General features: G+C 45.6%; 1 protein-coding gene across 1 annotated transcript in view; it reads right to left on the bottom strand.

Moving 5' to 3' along the window:
- Positions 1-16149: 16149 nt before the first annotated feature.
- The window catches only part of HS3ST6 (heparan sulfate-glucosamine 3-sulfotransferase 6), an 80816-nt gene continuing 73369 nt past the window's right edge, over positions 16150-23596 (bottom strand). The window contains exon 2 of the mRNA XM_070955047.1: positions 16150-17052. Coding sequence (XP_070811148.1) covers positions 16434-17052 — 619 coding nt within the window. The 3' untranslated portion in view covers positions 16150-16433. The remainder of the gene's footprint in view (positions 17053-23596) is intronic.

The raw sequence follows: 23596 nt of genomic DNA, 5'->3' as shown, positions 1-23596 counted from the left end.
GCAAGTAAATATATCTCTCCTAATGAACAGGTGAGGGTTATATTATTTTAATAAGGTAGAACCAGATTTTTGACAAAATAGGAGAGATTTCTTTTGGATACAAAAGAACATGACATTCAGTGGTCCTAAGCTTTCCATTCCTCCAGGCATGGGCTCCATTTGAAGCCCAAAAAAGGCAGTGTTTGTACAAGAAGCCAAAGAAGACAGCTAGATAATTATTTCTTTTTGCATATATTTTAAATTAACCCTAGACTTACAGAATCTTTTCCAGCTGAGTTCCATAGAGGGTTTTTAAGGATCACATAGCATTTTCATGCGGTCAAGGTAGAGAGAGATCATCCAGCACTTCCTACCCTTGGCCAAAAAACAAAAACAAAAAAACTCCAACAACCCTAATTTTTCTTTTTAATAACCAAGATATTAACAGTAAAGGTAAAGGTTCCCCTCGCACATATGTGCTAGTCATTCCCGACTCTAGGGGGCGGTGCTCATCTCCATTTCAAGGCTGAGGAGCCAGCGCTGTCTGAAGACGTCTCCGTGGTCATGTGGCTGGCATGACTCAATGCCAAAGGCGCACGGAACACTGTTACCCTCCCACCAAAGGTGGTCCCTATTTTTCTACTTACATTTTTTATGTGCTTTCAAACTGCTAGGTTGGCAGAAGCTGGGACAAGTAATTGGAGCTCACCTGTTACATGGCACTAGGGATTCGAACCGCTGAACTGCCGACCTTTCGATCGACAAGCTCAGCGACTTAGCCGCTGAGCCACTGCGTCCCTTCAATCAAGATATTGGTGTCTCACAATTGCTCCTCTTATTCAGGCATCAGTTGCACCTTTTTCTTTCTGTATTCTTATTTGAACATAAGTTCACAAGATCGGTACAGCTTTTAGTTGCAAAACACGTGCAATTTTAGCCTCCTTGGAGTGAAAGAAACAACAACGTATCAATAACTATATTTTCCCTGTCTCTCGTTTGTAGTATTTATGGAAGAATGTCTATTTGTACCATGCATTCCTATGTGGGTTGATTCAGATATGAATCCAGGTGAGATCTGGTACCTGTTTTAATTGGGAATGAGCAATTAATGGACACAAGCAGAATTAAACAGTAGTCATTCCATCTGCAGCAGCTTTGCTAGAAGTTTCTTTACTTCCACCACTTTAGGCAACTTATTTATCTAAGACAACGCAGTGGAAACCACATGTAAATTTTTGCTGTGGTTGCATGCCCTAGAACTTCGCCGGAGAGCTGGTCTCACTGACGAATCTCACTCTTGTTCAAGAAGGAGCTCTGAAGCTAAGGGAATAGGCAGCTCTACAGAGCAGATGGGAGGCAATTAGCTAAGGTTGTTAATGAAGCATTATCAGGTTGCCTTTGACGGTAATAAGTTGTAAAAAGAGTTTTCTTTCTGCAATAGGGGCAAGATAAATGCTCGATTGATCAGGTAAGCATAAAATTAAAATATTCAGGAAAGTATCCCTACCGGGGGTGGGGGGGAATTAAAAATAAAAACAAATGGAGCCAAAGGGAATAGTGTAAACCAGTTTAAAGCAGGTTGATTGATTTTATAGGATAAGCCCCAGGATTTTTGAAGGGAGAAGTTTTGCTGTAAGAAAACGTGCATGCTGGCTGGTGAATTTTTGAACAGAAATACACCTTAATGGCAGATCTGCCATCAAACCACTTCGCGTCGCTTTGATGGCAGCCTGCCATAAAGTGCGGAGAGGGGGGAATGGGAGGATGGGAGGGGGGAATGACAGGACCAGAGGTGCCATCCAGAGACAACACTTGAACAATCCAAGGACCCAAGCCTGGGAATAGAATGCAAATGCCCACCAAAGAGGCACCAAAATGTGGAACTGTTACCAAAACACCTAATTTGAGCCTTATTGGGCAGCACCAAGATGATCAAGGGGGGAGGGCCTGGGACAAGGGAAAATTACCAGAATTACGCAGGAAATCCTCAGATCTGGCTTCACTACACTGTAACCACTTCAGTAAAAGTATACCTTTCGCTACGAATGGAGTCGAGGGTCTTTCTTTCCTGAGGGCCCAAGCCCCAAGCTGAGACAGGCCTGACACTCATCTTAAAGCTGTGAAGTTTGCGAAACACTGCCCTAGATGCTTGCGATGGTTGATAGGCCATCAAATCCCTATTCAGAAGAAAAGATGATTGCCGTGGCATTTGCTGTCTGCACCGATAAGTAATCTCTCACCTTCATGTATTACCAGTCACTTCCAATCTCTTGATTTCTCTCCAAGGAAATGGGTGGCAACGTTTCACCAATTTTAAGTCCCTTGTGACTTGGGTTGGGAGAACACTCCTTTGAGCATTTTAGCAAGGCATTCCATTCACCCTAATGAAGGGGTCTGCAACCTTAAACACTCAAAGAGCCATTTGGACCCGTTTCCAACAGAAAAGAAAACACCGGGAGCCACAAAACCTCGGTGGGCGTGGCCAACTCGACATCACTCACTTTCACCAGGCACATGACCCCCCCTAGCCACGCCTACCCAGCTGGTCATTAGGGCAGAGAACCGGTTGTTAAGAAACACTGAGAACCACAAAACCATTTTGACATCTCTCTCTCCCTCCCTCCCCCCTCTCTCCCGCTCCCCCTACTTCTCTCTATGTCTCTTTCCCCCTCTCTCTGTATCTCTCTGTCTCTGCCCCGGCCACTTCTCCATCATCCACCGTCACCCTTACCTTCTCAGGCCAGGCGAGGAGTGACTGGGAGGGGAGGGAGAGGGGCAGGGCCAGCCAGTGGTGGAATCACCCGACAGGGAGCCACAGCAGAAGGTCCAAAGAGCCACATGTGGCTCGGGAGCCACAGGTTGCTGACATCTGCCCTAATGGAACCATAACCCAATTTTATGTTCCATTGCTGTGCCACTGCTGCCTCTGTTCCTTTTCATTGCAATCTCCTGACTTTTTTTCCATGGAAATGGATGGTAATGTTGAAAAAAATACAAACACCGGATCCTTGGTTGCATAAACAGAAGGATAAAATAAAGATCACGTGAAGTATTAGTACCGCTTTATAAAACCTTAGCAAGACCCACATCTGGAATACGGTCACAAATATAATAAAAGCTGTTGAGACCAGTGGTGGTATCCAGCTGGTCCTATCTGATACAGGCGAACCGGTAGCGGTTGCTGCGGGAGACTCTGCCCACCCACCCGGACGTCATCACGTCCTGTTTTTGATACTCTGCGCATGTGCGGAAGGCTCTGCGCGCGCACTCACATTTGCAAACCAGTAGCGAAGGTAAGTGAATACCACCCCAGGTTGAGACTCTGGAAAGAGTGCAAAGAAGAACTAAGATGATTGAAGGCAGGGGTGAAATGTAAAATTTGTTACAACCGGTTCTGTGGGCGTGGCTTGGTGGTGGTGGGTAATGTGATCCGGGGTGTGGCCAACTTCTTTTTTTTTTAAAGCATTTTTTTCTACAACCTCTTCAGCCGAAGAGGTTGTTAAAAAAATGCTTTTAAAAGCCTCTGACGATCCCAGCTGAGTTGCCTGATCGTCAGAGGCTTTTTTAAAAAAACCTTTAAAAGCAGTTTTTCGGCAGAAGAAAAAATGCTTTTAAAAATAATAAAAAAAAGCCTCTGATGATTGCGCGGCTCAGCTGGGAATGAGGGGGGGGCAGGGATTTTTGCTACCGGTTCTCCGAACCACCCGCCGCCATCGCTACCGGATCGGGCGATCTGGTCCGAACCAAGAGCATTTCACCCCTGATTGAAGGCCTAGAGACCATATGAAGAACAGTTGCAGAAATTGGGCATGCCTAGTTTAATGAAAAGAAAGACTAGGGGTGACATGATAGCAGTGTTCCAGTATTGGAGGGGCTGCCACAAAGAAGAGGGAGTCCAAATATTCTCCAAAGCACCTGAAGGCAGGATAAGAAACATTGCATGGAAACGAACTAAGGAGAGAAGCAACCTAGAACGAAGGAGAAACTTCCTAACAGTGAGAACAATGAACCAGCGGAATGACTTTGCCTCCAGAAGTTGTCGGTGCCTTATCACTGGAGGCTTTCAAGAAGAGGTTGGGAAATTGCCCCATTTGATGATCTTTCTTGCCACAGCTGTTAAGTGAATCACTACAGTCGGTAAATTAGTAACCTGGTTGTTAAGCGAATTTGGCTTCTCCATTGACGTTGCTTCTCAGGACGGGATCTCATGACCTTGGGCCACAAGAATGGCCATAAAGATGAATCGGTTGCCAAACCTCTGAATTTTGATTGGCCATGAATGCCATAAAGGCTGCAAAGGTCGTAACTGTGAAAAACGGTCGTCGGTCACATTTTTCAGTGCCATCGTAACTTTGTACAGTCACTAAATGAACTGTTGTAAGTTGGAGATTACCTGTACAAGATGAGATGAAGTCCCAGCCAGAATTAAAGACCTTCTTTCTAAACCAACAAGGGGTGGGCTTCAAAAATTTTAGCAAGGGGGTCTCTGCCCAGTTGGTGGGTAGCATGACCATGTTGGACATGGCTTAGTCAGCCTCCTGCACCACAGCAGGAGGGGGGCATTTTTGCCCTCCCCAGGCTCCGGAGGCTCTCCTTGAGCCTCCGGGAGGGCGAAAACGGAGGCCCTCTGGAGGCCGGAAACTGGCCCATTTCCGGCCTTCACAAACTTCTGATAGGCCCGTTTTTTCCCCCCTCCCCAAGCCTCTGTGCGCGCCCTGCACTTACCTGCATCCAAAAGTGGCCGCGTGGGGACTCCTGGGAGCGGCGGGACAGGGTGGGCAGGGCCAGCCAGGAGTGGGATTTGGGGGTTCTCCGAATTGCACAGAATCTTAGCTAGAGGTTCTCCCGAACCCCTGCAAACCTCCAACAGCCCACCCCTGAAACCATTATAGGGGATCACGAGGAATCTCGTAATGGATTTAACGGTGCATCCGAAGGAGGCAGCTGGATTTTCTTTTCCACTTCAGTACTTTTCCTTATATGCTTGTTGAAGACGGTACCATGTGATAATGGTTAAGTGGAGTAACTTCACATATTTCAATTTGACAAGGTTTGAAAAGCATTTGCAGACATGTGGTTATCATTACCTTGTTTCCCCCCAAGGCATGGGCATTTGTGATTTCATTTTCTTTTTGGGGGTGGGCAATATGGCACGAGTTTATTCTGTGTCAGAGGATTACACATCAATTCAAACCAGCAGACTTACTGTTGAATTGGATGGGCTTTTTTTTTTTTTTTTTTTAATGCTCTTTCTCCCATCTCAAAACCAGGGTCGAATTCTTCAGATGTCAGAGTGGAGGAAGACCTGGTTCCAGAAATGACCCATTTTTTTTTTTTTTCATTTTCTATCTCTGAGAAAATATAAATTTCTTTATGGGATTAGCCTTAGTAAGACCACACTTGGAATACTGCCTCCAGTTTTGGGCACCACAATATAAAAAAGATGTTGAGATTCTGGAAAGAGTGCATAGAAGATCAACCAAGACGATTAGGGGACTAATCCTAATCATATGAAGAATAGACAAAGAACGGGTGCAGGAATTGGGTATGTCTAGTCTAGTGAAGGGATGCGTTGGCTCAGTGGCTAAGACGCTGAGCTTGTCGATCGAAAGGTCGGCAGTTCAGCGGTTCGAATCCCTAACGCCATGTAACGGGGTGAGCTCCCATTCCTTGTCCCAGCTTCTGCCAACCTAGCAGTTCGAAAGCACGTAAAAAATGCAAGTAGAAAAATAGGAACCACCTTTGGTGGGAGGGTAACAGCGTTCCATGCGCTTTTGGCATTGAGTCATGCCGGACACATGATCACAGAGACGTCTTTGGACAGCGCTGGCTCTTCGGCTTTGACATGGAGATGAGCACCGCCCCCTAGAGTCGGGAACGACTAGCACATATGTGCGAGGGGAACCTTTACCTTTACCGTGAAAAGAAGGACTAGGGGAGACATGATGGCACTGTTTCAATATTTGAGGGGCTGCCACAGAGAAGAGGGGGGTCAACCTATTTTCCAAAGCACCAGAAGGCAGAACAGGAAACAATGGATGGAAACGAATCAAGGAGAGAAGCAACCTAGAACTAAGGATAAATTTCCTAACAGTGAGGACAATAAACCAGTGGAACAAACTTGCCTTCAGAAGTTGTGGGTGCTCCATCACTGGACGTTTTTAAGAGACTGGACAGCCACTTGTCTGGAATGGTATAAGATCTCCTGCTTGAGCAGGGGGCTGGACTAGATGACCTCCAAGGCAGGGGTGAAATCTAAAATTTGTTACTACCGGTTCTGTGGGCGTGGCTTGGTGGTGGTGGGTAATGTGACTGGGTGGGCGTGGCCAACTTTTTTTTTTTTTTTACTTTTAAAAGCATTTTTTCTACAACCTTAAGAGGTTGCAGGAAAAAATGCTTTTAGAAGCCTCTGACGAGCAGGCAACTCAGCTGGGATCACCAGAGGCTTTTAAAGGCTTTTTTCCCCCCCTACAACCTCTTCGGCCAAAGAGGCTGCAGAAAAAAATGCTTTTAAAAGCCTCTGACGATCCCAGCTGAGCCACACGATCATCAGAGGCTTTTTTTTAAAAAACTTTTAAAAGCATTTTTTCGGCCGAAGAGGTTGTAGAAAAAATGGTTTTAAAAGTAAAAAAAACAGCCTCTGATGATCTCGCGGCTCAGCTGGGCATGGGGGGGGGCGCAGGGATTTTTGCTACCGGTTCTCTGAACCACCTGCCGCCATCGCCAGGAGCATTTCACCCTGCTCCAAGGTCCGTTTCAACTCTGTTATTCTATATTATTCAAAACCAGCTCTTCATTTTGGGGTGTCGGGTGGCCCATTGGATCAAACAAAATAGAATCTTTTCACTTCTTACTTAATGGCTTGGGTGCAGTGAATTTACTGAGTTGGAATCCATCTCTCGCAGATGCCAAACATTCTTACCAGGGTGGCCAACTCTCTCCCAGGCAAGTTAATCTCAGCTGACAGCAAATCCTGCCCCCTGTCTAAACGCTTGACAGGGTCACATGACAAGAAAGCCAAGGAGATGGAATCGGAGGCGGGTGAGTGACAAGGTCACATGATCACTCGCTGACCCTTCCCGAAAGGGTGACTGTAACTGACACTTCGGTTTCCCCAATGTTGAAATGGTGAGAATCCCGGCAGAAAACTCCAGGAGAATCGGGGAGAAAGGACAGTGATGTTGGCACGGATGCTAATGAACCCCTGAAGCATCGTGTATTTCTTGACCCAAAGGAATATTCACGGGGGAGAGATTTGCAACACTCTCAGCGATCAGGCTGAAAGTTTTCATATTAAATCACATTAAATCTCGTATTAAATCACATTAAATCTCATACTAAATTCACATTAATTTCAAATTAAATCACATTAAGAGCTACAGTGGTGCAATGATTAGAATGAAGTACTGCAGGCTACGTCTGCTGACTCCCCGGCTGCCTGCAACTTGGCAGTTCGAATCTCATCGGGCTCAAGGTTGACTCAGCCTCTCATCCTTCCGAGGTGGGTAAAATGAGGACCCAGATTGTTGGGAGCAAGAGGCTGACTCTGCAAGCCGCTTAGAGTGAGGGCTGGAAAGCACTGTAAAGTGGTATATAAGTCTAACTGCTATTGCTATTGCCCTTCCTTCCTTCCTTCCTTCCTTCCTTCCTTTCCTTCCTTCCTTCCTTCCTTCCTTCCTTCCTTCCTTCCTTCCTTCCTTCCTTCCTTCCTTCCTTCCTTCCCTCCCATTGGTTAAAATGCAGTATTGCAGGCTAACTCTGCTGACTGCCAGCAGTTTGATCCTGACCAACTCAAGGTTGACTCAAGCACTTTCTTGTTTTTCCTTTGAAGATGTTGCTGAAGAAGCCTCTCGGACGAGAAGCGAAATGTCCTCAAAAGAAAAAATCAGAAAGTCGAGTTGCCTCCTGAAAAAGCACCTTTGGGACAACCATGACCTGGATGACGGAGAATCTCTACAGACGTCCCATTATAACTTACTCTCTTTCCAAGGAAGATCTAGCAGGCGATGGCCAAAGGTTTCCCCTGATTGCCCACAAAACTGACAGCAAATTGGCTCCTTCTGGCCTCTGTAAAATGGCTTACTCCTCAAAGCCCCCAGCGGTACCCAAAATTTTTTGTTTATTTGAATGCAAGAAGGTTTTGCTCTGGAGGGAGCTGATCTGTCTCCCTTCTCTCCTTTCGCCCCTCTCCTCCCCATACAAAGGGCAGTTTTTATTGTCTTCGTCAAATGAAGTAGATGCCACCCCACAAGTGGCGGCCGCTCAATGCCATGAATGCAAAACACTTGACCCCTTGAGCTGTGGGCCAGCAATTAGTTTAAACAGGGGGTTCATGTAGTCCTTCAAAAGTCTTAATCTGGGCGGTCAGCTTGCCTCCTCCTCCTCCTCCCCTCTCCTGCCCTTCCCAGTCTCCTCCTGGACCACAGAATGCCCGTAATGAGCCTGCCAGCTACAGCTCTCTTCCAGACCTTTGGGGTGGTGTCACAGCCTCTTGAAAGACCCTCTCCATCCATCATTGTGTGTCTTTTTTTTTTTTTGGAGATTCAAGCTTGCTTTTGTCAAAGCGGGGAGGGAGAAGGAGAGGCCCTCGGCCTCCCCCCCCTCCCCATTTTCATAAGGCCGAGACAGAAACCAGCTTTCCATGAAGTTCTTTGCATCTCAATGGCCCCTCTCGTCCTCAATGCAGGCATTCAGATGCAAGCTTCCCCCAGCTCTTAGCAATCTTGAAAGACCTGGGTGGAGAATAATTTGGTCGAATGTCAGGCTGGAAACAAAACCTAAACAAGCCGGGGACAGTCTATCATGGGAGGCTGCCAGTAAAAGCGACAATAGAGGCTGTCCCCGCTCCCCAAGACCTCTGATATCCAAGCTTTCACCGCCCCCCCCCCCCAGGGCCATCTGGGATGTCACTTCCACCAGCACAATGGCAACTCTCTCTGTGTGTGTATGTATGTGAAAGAGAGAGGGAGAGCACGCTAAACAACGAAGTTACAAGGACCAGGTTGATTCACAGGTTAAAAGAGATGCTCAGATTGCAATTTTGGTTTCCCAAGCACAGAATAGAATGAGTGAGCTGGAAGGGACCTTGGAGGTCTTCTAATCCAGCCCCAGAAGTGGGTTTCAGCAGGTTCTGACCAGTTCTGGAGAACCGGTAGCGGAAATTTTGAGTAGTTCAGAAAACCGGTAAATACCACCTCTGACTGGTCCCACCCCCCATCTATTTTCTGCCTCCCAAGTCCCAGCTGATGGGGAGGAAATGGGGATTTTGCAGTAACCTTCCCCTGGATTGGGGAGGGAATTTTACTGTATCCTTCCCCTGCCACGCCCACCAAGCCACACCCACAGAACCAGTAGTAAAAAAATTTGAAACCCACCACTGTCCAGCCCCCTGGTCAAGCAGGAAAACCTGTACCATTTTAGATAAGTGACTGTCTAGTCTCTTTTTAAAAACCTCCAGTGATGGAGTGCCCACGATTCCTGGAGGCCAGCAGTTCCACTGGTTAATTGTCCTCCCTGTTAGGAAGTTTCTCCTTAATTCCAGATTGCTTCTCTCTTTGATTAGTTTCCAACCATTGCTTTTTGTCCTGCCTTGAAGGTGCTTTAGAGAATAAGTTGACCCCTTCTCTTCTTTGTGGCAGCCTCTCAAATACTGGAACACTTCTATCATGTCACCCTTAGTTCTTTTCTCTAGACTAGCCAAACCCAAATCCTGCAGCCGTTCTTCATATATTTTAGTCTCCAGGCCTTTGATCATCTTAGTTGCTCTTCTCTGCACTTTTTCCAAAGTCTCAACTTCTTTTTTGTAATCTGCTGACCAAAATTGCTTGCAGTATTCCAGGTGTGGCTTTACTAGGGTTTTATACAGCGGTAGTAATACTTCACGTGAACTTCATTCTCTGCCTCTGTTTATACAACCCAGATTGTATTAGCTTTTTTGGCAGCGGCTACACATTGCACAATTTAAGATATGGGTGTAAAAGTAAGCACCATATGTTGAGGTGCATGGTCAGTGGAAGTGCAGGTCGTCCTCGACTTACAACAGTTCACTGAGGGACCATTCAAAGTTGCAACAGCACTGAAAAAAACTGACTTATGACCGGTTTCCACACGGACAATTATACTATCCCCATCGTCAGGTGAGCAAAATTCAGCAACAGACTCATATTTATGGCAATCACAGTGTCCTTCGGGGGGGAGGAGTCATGTCATTCCTTTTTGTGACCTTCTTATAAGCAAAGAATGGAGAAGCCTGATTTAATGGCCGTGATACTACCCTGTTTCCCCTAAAATAAGACATCCCCTGATAATAAGCCCAATTGGGCATTTGAGCGCATGCACTAAAATAAGCCCCCCTGAAAATAAGCCCTCCCCGAAAATATTTAAATGCATGCGCAGCTAGTCCCCATTTCCTCTGGTTTCCTCCACGCGCCCCAAAATAATAAGACCTCCCCAGTGGTGAAATCTAAAATTTGTTACTACCGTTTCAGTGGGCGTGGCTTGGTGGTGGTGGGTAATGTGACTGGGTGGGCGTGGCCAATTTTTTTAAAAAAAACTTTTAAAACCATTTTTTCAACAACCTCTTCGGTGAAGAGGTTGTAAAAAAATGCTTTCAAAAGGCTCTGACGATCCCAGCTGAGTTGCCTGATCGGCAGAGGTTTTTTTAAGAGCCTCTGCCAATCAGGCAACTCAGCTTGGATTGTCAGAGGCATTTAAAAGAAAAAAGGGGTTTTTTTCTTTTAAAAGCCTTTGAGGATCCCAGCTGAGTCGCGCAATTATCAGAGACTTTTTTTTTTACTTTTAAAAGCATTTTTTCGGCCGAAGAGGTTGTTGAAAAAATGCTTTTAAATGTTAAAAAAAGCCTCTGATGATTGTGCGGCTCAGCTGGGCATGGGGGGGGGGGCAGGGATTTTTGCTACCGGTTCTCCGAACCACCCGCCTCCATTGCTACCAGATCGGGTGATCCGGTCTGAACCGGGAGCATTTCACTCCTGGACCTCTCCGAAAATAAGGCCAAGCGTTTATTTTGGGGTTCAAAAAATATAAGATAGGGTCTTATTTTCGGGGAAACACGGTAATTTAACAACTGCAGGGATTCATTGAACAACTACGACATGAAAGCTCGTAAAATGGGGTAAAATTCACTTAACCAATGTTTCACTCAGCAACACACATTTTGGGCTCCGTTGTGGTCATATGTCGAGGAGTAGCTGCACACTACAATCCTTCCTTTTGCCAGTAGCTGGCAAATATGTCTTGTACTGCGTAGCTTGGAAATCAAAGACAACGCTTTCTGTGGGTGTGTGAAAGCGATTGTGTTTGCAACAGTGGCGAGACCGCATGCAGGTTACTATCACACATCTGTCCTCTTCATGTCAGTCATCCAACAGATTAACGAGCCTTCTTGAAAGAGGAGGTGTACGTGCCCATCCCTTGTGGCACGTTTTAAGCTATCCAAATCATCACTTGTACAAAAATTGCAGCCCATTAAGACATTAAGAAAGCAAAATCTGGCAAACCTCGAAATTTCACTCCATCCTTTGTTTTTTTTAATCTTGCTTATCTCTGTGTTATCAGCATGTATACAGAACATTGCTAGTGGTTTTTTTTTTTTTTTTTTGCTTTGCAAATCCGTGCGGTACACCCCTGTGAATGGATGAACAAGAAAAACCAGTCAAAAACATTTGGAGAGTGGAACAGACTCCACTTTTGTTATTTTCTTTTTTATTAGCTACGGCCAAGAGTTGCTACATCAGGGGTGTCAAACTCAAGGCCCGGGGCCGAATCCGGCTCGGGGGTGGTGGTGCTTAGATCTGGTCGACGGGGATGTCCTAGAAACAGCAAAGGACCAGCCCGCGGTGCCTCTGCCAGTGAAAATGGAGCTCGGGAGGGCTGCATACGTGCCCCCCCAAGCTCTGTTTTCACTGGCAGAGGGCAGCAGGAGGCCCTCACAGCTGAAAATGGAGCTCTGGAGCCCATTTTTGCTGGTGGAGCGCTTGGGCCACCACAGACAGCCCTGACACGAGTGACGTCAAGCTGGCCACACCCACCCTGGCCCACAAGGTCAGACACAACCCTGATGTGGCCCTCAGTGAAATCAAGTTTGACACTCCTGTCCTACAGGAACTCTTATTGAAGTTCCTTGTTCCACCCAACCTTTGGGTTAGCCTTTCCCAGAACAATCCTTAAAAATAACAATAGAATCTCTGCCTCATCTCCAAAACGTTTGTCACGTTGGCTGCTGCCTATTGAGTCAGGTGGATGCATTCATGCTTGGTCCTTGGTTTGTGCCCAACGGGTCACACGCTGTGGGTGGACAAGACCTGGATGGTCCCATGAACAAATAGCACATCTTGCAACATCCAAGTGACATGTAAAAGGCAGCTTTATGCATGGATGGGCTGCTGGGGGTTCGCGGGGATTTGGGAGAACCTCTAGCTAAGATTCTGTGCAGTTCGGAGAACCCCCAAATCCCACTCCTGGCTGGCCCCGCCCACCCTCCCCTCCCAGCGCGGAGGTTCAGGGAGGGCAAAAAACGGGCCTACTATTCTTGCATGGTATGGGAGCAGCTCAGTAGCAGACAGAAAAGCTTTACAAAGAACCATTAAAACTGCCCAGAATATCATAAAACTCCAGCTACCAGCCCTGGACGACATCTTCGAATCTTGCTGTTTGAGGAAGTTGCATAACATTCTCAGAGACTCTTCCCATCCTGCTTACAATCTTTTTGGACTGTTGCCTTCTGGTGGAAGATACAGAACAATGAAAACTTGGACCACATGTCTTCTGAATAGTTTTTATCCCAGAGCTATGATTGCACTCAACCATGAACTAAAGGGCCACCATCAGTGAGCTGTTGGACAGCATTACTTGGTCTGTTGTGTGGATGTTTGGGTGGTTTAGGGGTGGGGAATTGTGGTGGGTGGGTTGGGGTGTGTTTGGGGATTGTTATGTGTGTTGGACCTGGTCTTTGGGTGTTAAGTGAATTTTGTTGTATGGGTATACTGTGTATACACGTAGAATGCAGTGGTGGGTTTCCAATTTTTTTACTACCGGTTCTGTGGGTGTGGCTTGGTGGGCGTGGCTTGGTGGGCGTGGCAGGGGAAGGATACTGTAAAATCTCCATTCCCACCCCACTCCAGGGGAAGGTTACTGCAAAATCCCCATTTCCTCTTGATCAGCTGGGATTCGGGAGGCAGAGAATAGATGAGGGCAGGGCCAGTCAGAGGTGGTATTTACCGGTTCTCCGAACTACTCAAAATTTCCATTACCAGTTCTCCAGAACTGGTCAGAACCTGCTGAAACCTACCACTGGTACAATGACAATAAAGTTATTTCCAGCCTCCAGAGGGCCTCTGGAGTCTGGGGGGCCCGTTTTCACCCTCCTGGAGGCTCAAGAAAAAACTCCGGAGCCCGGGGAGGGCAAAAACATCTGTCCCTCCTGATGTGGTGCATGGCCACGCCCACCCAGCAACCAGGCAGAGAACCCCTTGCTAAAATTTTTGAAGCCCACCCCTTGCTTTATGTATTTTCAGATCATGGGTGTTCTAAGAAGAAATGAAAACTCTGCTGCACAATTATCACATTTTATATAACGTAGGCTGGTTTGGTCAGCAGTGATGGATAAGAATTTTTTGGAAAGTCCTCATAGTATATCTCAAAAAGTGCTTTTTCAAAAGGCAACTGGACTGTTTCTTCCTTGAGGAAGAAAAACAGAACATTTCAACATCTGTGGAGATTCTCAGTCATCCAAGTCATGCAGTAGTGGTCAAAACTGTGGAAACCTTTTGGGAAAACTGTATTTTCTAAAACTAGCTAATAACACCACTTTTTTTTTTGGAGTAGTACCATAAAATTATATATCAATGGAAAGACAATTTAATCAAGAATGCAATGCAATCACTTTTAGGAAGGATTTGCTATTAGAATAGCAGCTACAGTATAAAGAAGAAAAGTGAAACACGTAGAAAAAACACATATACAAAAATGATCCCCATGTCAGTTAATCCTTAGTTGGGTAACCTTTAGCATGAATGACGGCCTTACAAAGTCTTCCCATGGAGTGAACCAAGTCTTTTAATTCTGCAGCTGTTATCATGTGAAACCAAGATTGAATGATGGCTTCTATTAACTGGGTTTTATTGCTGGGTCGCTTCTGACTAACAAGTTTCTTTAGTCGGCTCCATAGATTTTCAATTAGGTGAAGGTCTGGGCTATTCCTAGGCCATTCCAGCAGCGGAATAGGATTATCTTGAAACTCCCCAAAAAAGTGGTGTTATTAGCCATCAAACCTCAAAAAAACCTCCCAAAAGGTTTCCACAATTTTGGCCACTACTCTAGTTGTCTCAAAAGTCCAGTCCAGTTGCCTTTTGAAAGAGCACTTTTGAGACAACAAAACATTTTGTTTTGTTTTTTTCTTTTCTTTTTTTTCTTGGATAGAAAAGAAATGTTTTCTTTTTCTTCCTCAAATAAAAAACAGTCCAGTTGCCTTTTGCAAAAGCAAACTGAGAATCTCCACAGACCTCTAATATATCTTCCCATAGGGGAGAAAAAAATGACCCCTTGATTTTTAGGGTAGCGTGCCACTAACAGTTGTACATTTCAGCACATGATCTCTGTCATAATGGCTGGAAATTTGAATTTTAAAAAAGCTGAAATTCTCAGGAGCTGAAAGTGCCAAAGAAATGCTGTACCACAGCTTGTGTTTTTTTTCTGTGCAAAATACACTCTCGTTTTTCCTTCAACCAGTGGTTACTTCTTTAGCTAAACGGAGATTTATTAATTCTTTATATGCAACCTAGACCTTGGAAAAGTGGCAGCATCTTACTCCACTTCAGTGTGCAGATTCTAAATTAGGTAGTTGTGCTTTCTCGCACCGCACACAAACACAGGCTGGGCATGCAATGTGTGTTGTGCAAATGAAATGTTGTGCATTAACATACTGATCTTGGTTCTTCATAAACCAGAGAGTTTTGGGACACACCAAGAAGTTCTCACAAAATGGTTAGCACAACGAGAGTTCTCCCAAAATGCACGTGGACTTTAAGCGCGTTGACTCATTTCAGTAAATTCCACATTCACAATGCCCTATCACAGTGATGGCTAACCTTTTTGTCATCGCGTGCCAGGAGTAGGGGGGGGGGGTCGCGTTGTGTGTGCCAACACCCATAATCCTATGCACCCTGCCCCCATGCATGTGTGCACAACCTCCCACGCTCCCCCATGGCACACAATGGCACAGTAGGCCCTTTTTTGCTGTCCCCAGTTGGCAAATGGGCCATTTTTGACCTCCGGAGGGCCTCCGGGGGGGGTGGGAAAGGCCATTTTCGCCCTCCCCAGACACCTAGAAAGGCTCTGGAGGCTGGGGAGAGAGAAAATCGGGCCTTCCCCACCACCCCCCGAGGTCCTCCAGGGGCAGGAAACAGCCTATTTCTCTATTTCTGGTGGGCCCAGAAGGCCTGAAAATCAGCTGGCCGGCGTGTGCATGGGCATTAGAGCTGAGCTCGCATGCCCAGTGATATGGCTACATGCGCCACCTGTGGTATGCGTGCCATAGGTTCGCCATCACAGCCCTATCACCACCCACCATTAAGGCCGGTTATTTGATTTGGAGTGAAACTGTAACCTGACGTCTTTACACCACCCATATGAAATACAGCTAGTCCTCGACGTACGACAGTCCGCTTAGTGACCGTTCGAAGTTACAACGGCACCGAAAAAGTGACTTATGACTGTTTTTCACACTTACGACCGTTGTGGCATCCCCGTGGTCACGTGATCAAAATTCAGACGCTTAGCAACCGACTCACATTTACGACGGTTCCAGTGTCCTGAGGGTCACGTGATCCCTTTTTTGCGGCCTTCTGGCAAGCAATGTTAACGGGGAAGCCAGATTCATTTAACAACCGTGTTTAATAACGGCAGTGACTCACTGAACAACTGTGGCAAGAAAGGCCGTCAAACGTGGCAAATTCACTGAAATGTCTCCCTTAGCAACATAAATTTGGGGCTCAATTGTGGTCGCACGTCGAGGACTACCTGTACAATCAATCACACATGCAAGAGGAAAACCGACCGGATGACACCGAGGACACTTCAAACCCTCTTTGACTTATTTTCTCTCACCCAACACGAATTCAGAAATCTTTATCCATTTTGGCCAGATTTATTTAAGCAGAATATTTCAATCAATCTATGTTTTCCATCCGTTGCTGGGGGAGGCCTTAAAAGACTCTCTCTGTACACCGTAGGCATAACCATCCTCTCTTATTGGAAGGAAATTATATAAATTAGTAAGGGGTCAGAAAACGGTCCTCGGATGTTTGCATTTCAGATGCACCTTTTTGCCCAACAGGCTTTTGGGGAGAAGTTATGGACTTCGTGAGATCTTGGAGAAGGCCTCCCGTTTGCTCCCACGGCACACTCCATCTGCCTCCTTGGTGGTGCCAGGAGATACCTCAGTCCCACCCAAAGTCCTGCCCTGTCATTTGATAGAACTTTAAGTTGAAAGGTCTGTAGAATTCCTGCAGGCGTCGGACAACCTGCAGGTCGATTTTGGGGTGTGGCCGTCCTTTGGACTTCCCCAAACACCGGGGCCTGCTGCTCCCTTCCGGTTTCTTCAAGCAAGGGAAACCCTTGGTTTCATTGAAGTAGAAGTGCTTGTCCGTCACCACACGTTTGAGACCCAGAAAGTCTTGTACGCGGCCCATTTCCCCGGCTGGGTCGCTCACCAATCTCTCTCCGCTGACGAAGAGAAATTTGGATAGAGGGAAGTAACGCAGCCAATGGTCCAGATGTTTCACATACAGGCCAATCCTCACCGCGCTCCACGTGGTATCAATGAGGCCCGTGCTCAGATTCTTGAAGGCCAGGTTTTGGAAGCTGGGGATGGTGGGGTTCTTGGAAAGAGTCTGTGTGTAATCCGAAATGGCCCGGGTCACGGGGTTACGAACCACCACGATCAACTTGGTGTCTCTGGACATATTGTAAATGCGCCGTGGGGCTTCCTTGGTCACAAAATAACTTGGCGTTTTCTCCATGGTGATCTGTCCTTCCAAGGTCCTTGGCATCAGGTTTCTGTAGGAATAAAAAGCCATACAGATTCCTTCAAATAAACACCTTCTATTTGTTTTTCAGAACACGACAACTGCAGGAGCATTGAATTGAACGCCTGAAATGCACTACCTGACTCTGTGGTTTCTTCCCCAAACCCCCAAAACTTTAACCTTAGACTGTCTACTGGAGACCTCACCCCATTCCTAAGAGGTCTGGTAAGGGGCGTGCATAAGCACACCATCCCTGTCCTAATGTTTTCTTTTATTCGTATCCTTTTCATGTATTTATAATTATGTTTACACTTGTATCTGTCATGAAATACATGCTTGATGAAATAAATAAATAAATAATGAAAATGAATTTTATAGGAAAACTAAGTGCACCTCTGGAACTGGAAGCTCCGAATAAATCCTTCCCATTTAAAGCACATTTTTGGGGGCAAACTTTCAAAGACCTCCGGTGTTGTTTCTAGTTGGAGTTTTCTTAAAAGCAACTTGGAATTTTAAACCTTGCATTTCTTTCTTTCTTTTTTTCTTTTTTTTTTTTTTTTGAGAAATCACATCAAAGCCTTGCTTAAAGTAGGGTCTCCTGCTTGGGCGGGGGGTTGGACTAGATGACCTACAAGATCCCTTCCAAAACTTTTAATCTGTAATCTTTAAATGATGCTAATTGATACTACCTAGGCAGGGTCCCTCCCATTCTAACTTTCCATCAGAAATGTTGAACAAAATATGCACTTAGTGAAAGTTTTTTTAAAAACAGGAAATACAATCCTTTTTAATAATTGCTGATAGGATAGGATAGGATAGGATAGGATAGGATAGGATAGGATAGGATAGGATAAGATAGGATAGGATAGGATAGGATAGGATAGGATAGGATAGGATAGAATAGAATAGAATAGAATAGAATAGAATAGAATAGAATAGAATGCTTTATATGTGATTGGACACACAAGGAATGTGTCTTTGGTGCGTATGCTCCAGTGGCGGGTTGCCCCCAATTCGGACCGGTTCTATAGAACCGGTAGTACAACCGGCGGGAGGCTCCGCCCACTGACCCCAACGTCATCAGGAAGCTTCTGCGCATGCGTACGCGGCCCCGTTGCGAACCGGTAGTAAAGGTAAGTCGAACACACCCCTGATATGCTCTCAGTGTACATAAAAGATATAAGTGATAAATCATGATCATAGTTATCATAAAAATACATTCATCACAAAATCATAAGATACAACACTTAATGATAGTCACAGGATACTAAATAAGCAATCAACATAAATCATACTAGGAAACTAAACAAAACTATATAAGTTGTAAAGATACAAGCTACAAAGTTATAGTCATAAGTAGAAAAGGAGATAGGTAATAGGAAAGCTGAGAAGATTAATAGTAACGCAGACTTAGTGAATAGTTTGACAGTGTTGAGGGAATGATTTGGTTAGCAGAGTGATGGCGTTTGGGGAAAAAACTGTTCTTGTGTCTAGTTGTTCTGGTGTGCAGTGCTCTATAGCGTCGTTTTGAGGGTAGGAGTTGAAACAGTTTATGTCCAGGATGTGAGGGGTGTGTAAATATTTTCACAGCCCTCTTTTTGACTCGTGCAGTATACAGGTCCTCAATGGAAGGCAGGTTGGCAGGTTGTTACCAACCATCGTTTGTTGGTAGCAAAAATTAAAAATAGTTTGATTTTATTGTCTATTTTTCTAAGGACATAGAACAATGGTGCAAACAAAAAGAACAAATTTAAGCTTTGCTGTTAAGGTTTATTATGGCCAAATACTGGATATTAAAGTCCAGTGGACTTTATCTAGATCAATGGTATTTAAAAACGTAGAAAGAGGATGTAGAAATGTATTTAAAAATGTAGAAACAGAAAATTGAGCCCAGCAGCAAAGAGCCTTGAAGAATCTTTTAATTAAGCATGGCTTTATTCGCATTTGGTTTGTATTTTAAACACTTCAGCCAAGTAATTATTAAAAGATTTCTTCCTTTAAAAGTATCTGTACATTTCTGTGCTGAGAGTGTCATGACAGCAGTCTTCCGATATCTCAGAGGCTGCCACAAAGATGAGGGGGGCCAACCTATTTTCCAAAGCACTTAGAGGCAGGACAAGAAGCAATGGATGGAAATTAATTTTAGAGGATTGAAAAGCTCATGAGATTAGGGGGGATCCAGGGGTGAAATCCAGCAGGTTCTGACAGGTTCTGGAGAACTGGCAGCGGAAATTTTGAGTAGTTTGGAGAACCGGCAAGTACCACCTCTGGCTGGTCCCAGAGTGGGAAGGGAATGGAGATTTTGCAGTATCCTTCCCCTGCCACACCACCAAGCCACGCCCACCAAGCCACACCCACAGAACCGGTAGTAAAAAAAAATTGAATTCCACTATTGGAGGGACCACAGAACATCTATGATTGGTCTCATGCATAGCAGAGTTGTTCCAGGATGGATAGTTGCCCACAGAAGCTAGGAACCACAGAATCAGAATAACAAAATATAGGAGACATTGTACCAGTGGTGAAATCTGAACCAGTTTGCTACCGGTTTGCTGGTTGCGCGTGTGCGCCGCGCGCCAAAAGATGGCTTGGGAAGTTAGGTAGAAGCGAAGGGGGGGATCAGCTGCAGCATGGGGTTTAGCTTTGCTAGAAAGCAGGAAATCCTACTTTCTAGCAAAGCTAAACCCCGCTGCACAGCTGATCCTCCCACCTCTGCTGTTCTACTTACCTTCCCAAGCCTCCTTTTGGTGCGTACTGCGCATGTGCAGTACGCACCAAAAGGAGGCTTGGGAAGGTAAATAGAAGCGAGCGTGGGGGATCAGCTGTTGCCGGTGATTTAGCTTTGCTAGAAAGCAGGAAATCCTGCTTTCTAGCAAAGCTAAACCCCGTACCACAGCTGATCGTCGGAAATACCAGTTTGGAGGAATCGGTAGCTTTTATAACTACCGGTTCGCCCAAAGCTGAGCGAACTGGTAGCATTTCACCCCTGTCTTATACCCTAACCTTTTACTCACCGAGTGCTGAACAGGTACGTGCTTCGCATGCGCGCGTGCCATCTGCGCTAACGCATGGCTCCTCCCCATGCACTGTGTGTGCAACTGCACCATCTGCGCATGCGCACAGCTTTTGTGCGTGCCCCCACCGTGCACTGCGCATGCAATTGCACCATCTGCGCATGTGCGGTTTTGTGTGGCTCCCCTGCGCGCTGCACCAGCTGCGCACCAGTATTCTCGTGCACATGCAGAGAGCTCCGATGACCAGCTGGGTGCTCTGAATTGCGTGCATGCACACCGGAGGCCCGAACACCAGCTGGGGTGCGCATGCACATGCGCAACTGCAGGTGAGTTGGGCAACAGCTTGCGTACCCAGAAAAATGGCTCTGCGTGCCACTTCCGGCATGCGTGCTGTAGGTTCGCCATCATGGCCTTATACCTTCCAGACAAGTGGCTGTCCAGTCTCTTCTTAAAAGCCTCCAGTGATGGAGCAGCCACAACTTCTGGAGGCAAGTTGTTCCACTGGTTAATCGTTCCATCAAGAAATTTCTCCTGAGTTCTAGGTTGCTTCTCTCCTTGATTGGTTTCCATCCATTGTTTCTTGTCTCACCTTATTTAATTCAAGATAGTGTCTTGAATTGAATAATTGAATTCAATTGAATAATTGGATATTATTCCATTATTATTCCATTGCATTTACAATTATTCAACTGAATTGAAGTGTTCAATTCAAGATAGTGCCTTGAACTGAATAGCCAAATTCAAGACAGTGTCTTGCTTCTACTGGCAACCCCATCCCACAGAAGGAACCAAAAAATGCCACAAACAAGCCATGACGTCACAACACTTGCTCAGAAAGGCAAAAGTAACAGAGAGAGCAGACAACTCATTTTCTGGTATGGCTAAAAATTCAGAATTATTTTGAATGGATATTTTTAAGCTGCATCTCCTTCAGCTAATATCTGTTGATGATCCTATTCTCCATACATACTTAGATTCTTGAAGAAATTAGGCTCCACTTTTGTCTCTCCCTTCTTCCCATCATGCTGTGGCCACAGGTTCCACGCATCAAACATTCGTGCACATATTTTCCAGGCTTTGGTCACAGGATGACCATTTCCAAGTGGGCAGGACAGCCGTCAACACTTTCAACAAGTTTTTATGGACAAATACAGTTCGTTCCTTCTCCCTTTCCCCCTCCCCCACTCCCTCTCCCTCCCCCTCTTTCTTTCTCTTTCTCTCTCCCCCTCTCTCTCCCCCATCTCTTTCTCCCTTTCTCTCCCTTTCCCTCTCTTTCCCTCTCCCTCTCTCTCCCTCCCTCTTTCCCTCTCCCTCTTTCTCTCTCCCCCTCTTTCTCTCTCCTCTCCTCTCCCTTTCCCTCTCCCTCTGTCTCTTTCTCTCTCCACCCTCTTTCCCTCTCCCTCCCTCTCTCTCTCCTCTCTCTTTCCCTCTTTCTTTTTCTCTCCTCTCTTCCCCTCTTCCCCTCTCATTCTCTCTCCCCTCTTTCCCTCTCCCTCTCTTTCTCTCTCCTCTCTCTTTCTCTCTCCTCTCTCTCTTCCCCTCTCCATTTCTCTTTCTCCCTTTCTCTCCCTTTCTCTCCCTTTCCCTCTCCCTCTCTTTCCCTCCCTCTCTTTCCCTCTCCCTCTCTCTCCCTCCCTCTTTCCCTCTCCCTCTCCCTCTTTCTCTCTCCCCCTCTCCCTCTCCCCTCTCTCTTTCCCTCTCCCTCTCTTTCTCCTCTCCTCTCTTTCCCTCTCCCTTTCTCTCTCCTCTCTTTCCCTCTCCCTCTGTCTTTCTCTCTCCTCTCTTTCTCTCTCCACCCTCTTTCCCTCTCCCTCCCTCTCTCTCTCCTCTCTCTTTCCCTCTTTCGTTTTCTCTCCTCTTTCCCTCTTCCCCTCTCTCCTCTTTCCCTCCCCCCCACTCTCATTCTCTCCCCTCTTTCCCTCTCCGTCTCTTTCCCTCTCCTCTCTCTCCTCTCTCTCTTCCTCTCTCCCTCCCCCCCTCTCTCTCTGTGCATGTGCATGTTTTATAAAAAGAAAAAAAGATATCCCAATAAGTTTTGTGCCAATTAGCCTAATGGAAGTTAGAGGCCAGAAATTAGGACGATTTTATGGAGTTAAATAAGTCAAGCTTTATATGCATTTGAAATATGTAAGAAAAATCCTCTTGCTTTTAAAGAGGTTAGCTGTCCTCTCTCATCTTTTTTTTTTTTTAAGATCTAAATTGCTTCATGCTTATTCTCCATCCACATTCCTCCCCCCCCCAAGCAGGGATTAAAAAAAAAAAAAAACCTCATCAAAGGAAGAATTAAAACCAGAGCTGTTTGTCAACTTCCCTCTGTTGCTGTCCCGTAGCAATTTTTTAAAAGGGTGTATAAAATCATTTTTTTTTCTAAAGCAACGTTCTCTTTCCTAGTTTTTTTGAAAGGACATTTTCCAGAATTCCCAGCAAATATTCTCGTAAGTGTTTATATTTATACTTTTTATGACATCCTTTAACTGCATTCCTACTTTAAAGAGAGGTGTGGGAGAGAAATCGAGAGAGGAGGGTTAGGGAACAAGGAGAAAAGAAAGTCAGGCAGGGATCAGGGCTGCAGAAACTCGGCCATAAATAACCTTTTGGACATTTGCATCAGTAGTGGGTTGCAAATCCCATCACTACTGGTTTGCTCGTGGGCGCAAACAGCTTACACAGCTTTATTGCCCATGTATCCTACTCCCCCACTTCTAGCTTTTGATGGCAGGATGCCTATGAGGTGCCAAGCGATACCTGGCAGACCTGAGAAACACTTAAGAGAATCCTGTAAAGCACTGTGAAGTGATATATAAGACTAAGTGCAATTCAGGGGTGAAATCCAACAGGTTCTGGAGAACCGGTAGCGGAAATTTTGAGTAGTTCAGAGAACCGGCAAATACCACCTCTGGCTGGCCCCAGAGTGGGGTGGGAATGGAAATTTTTGCAATATCCTTCTCCCAGGAGTGAGGAGGAAATGGGGATTTTGCAGTATCCTTCCCCTGGAGTGGAGTGGAAATGGAGAATTTGCAGTATCCTTCCCCTGCCATGCCCCCAAGCCACACACACCCAAGCCACACCACGCCCCCCCAAGCCACGCCCACAGAACTGGTAGTAAAAAAATTTGGATTTCACCACTGGTGCAATTGCTATTTATCTTGTATTTTCCAATTTAATTTAATTTAATTTAATTTAATATTTAAATTTATATACCGCCCTTCTCCCAAAGGATTCAGGGCAGTGAACAGCCATCGATAAAAAACATAGAATACAAAATTTAAAAACAATTTAAAACTATATTAAGCAATTTGGCCCGACAGTTAAAATCCCCATTTAAAATTCAAATTAAAATTACACAATTGTCATGTGACTTGGTGAAATTGAATTAACATTTATTAAATAACTTGGAAAGGGTTTTAAATAGCTTCCTTTGATATTCTAAGATATCGAGGGACTGCCAGTCCTTGCTTCCCTGGCACTAAAGGTACTGTATATACAGAGATGGAGGTTTTCCTAAAGCTAGGAGTGGGGTCTGGTGAGGAGTAGTGGAGCCGGAGGGTGGGGGAGGGGAGG

The sequence above is a fragment of the Pituophis catenifer genome, unplaced genomic scaffold (assembly GCF_029215685.1).
Source record: "Pituophis catenifer annectens isolate HBS135680 unplaced genomic scaffold, rPitCat1.0.hap2 SCAF_16, whole genome shotgun sequence".
NCBI lineage: Eukaryota > Metazoa > Chordata > Lepidosauria > Squamata > Colubridae > Pituophis > Pituophis catenifer.
This window is presented reverse-complemented; position numbering and strand designations above follow the sequence as displayed.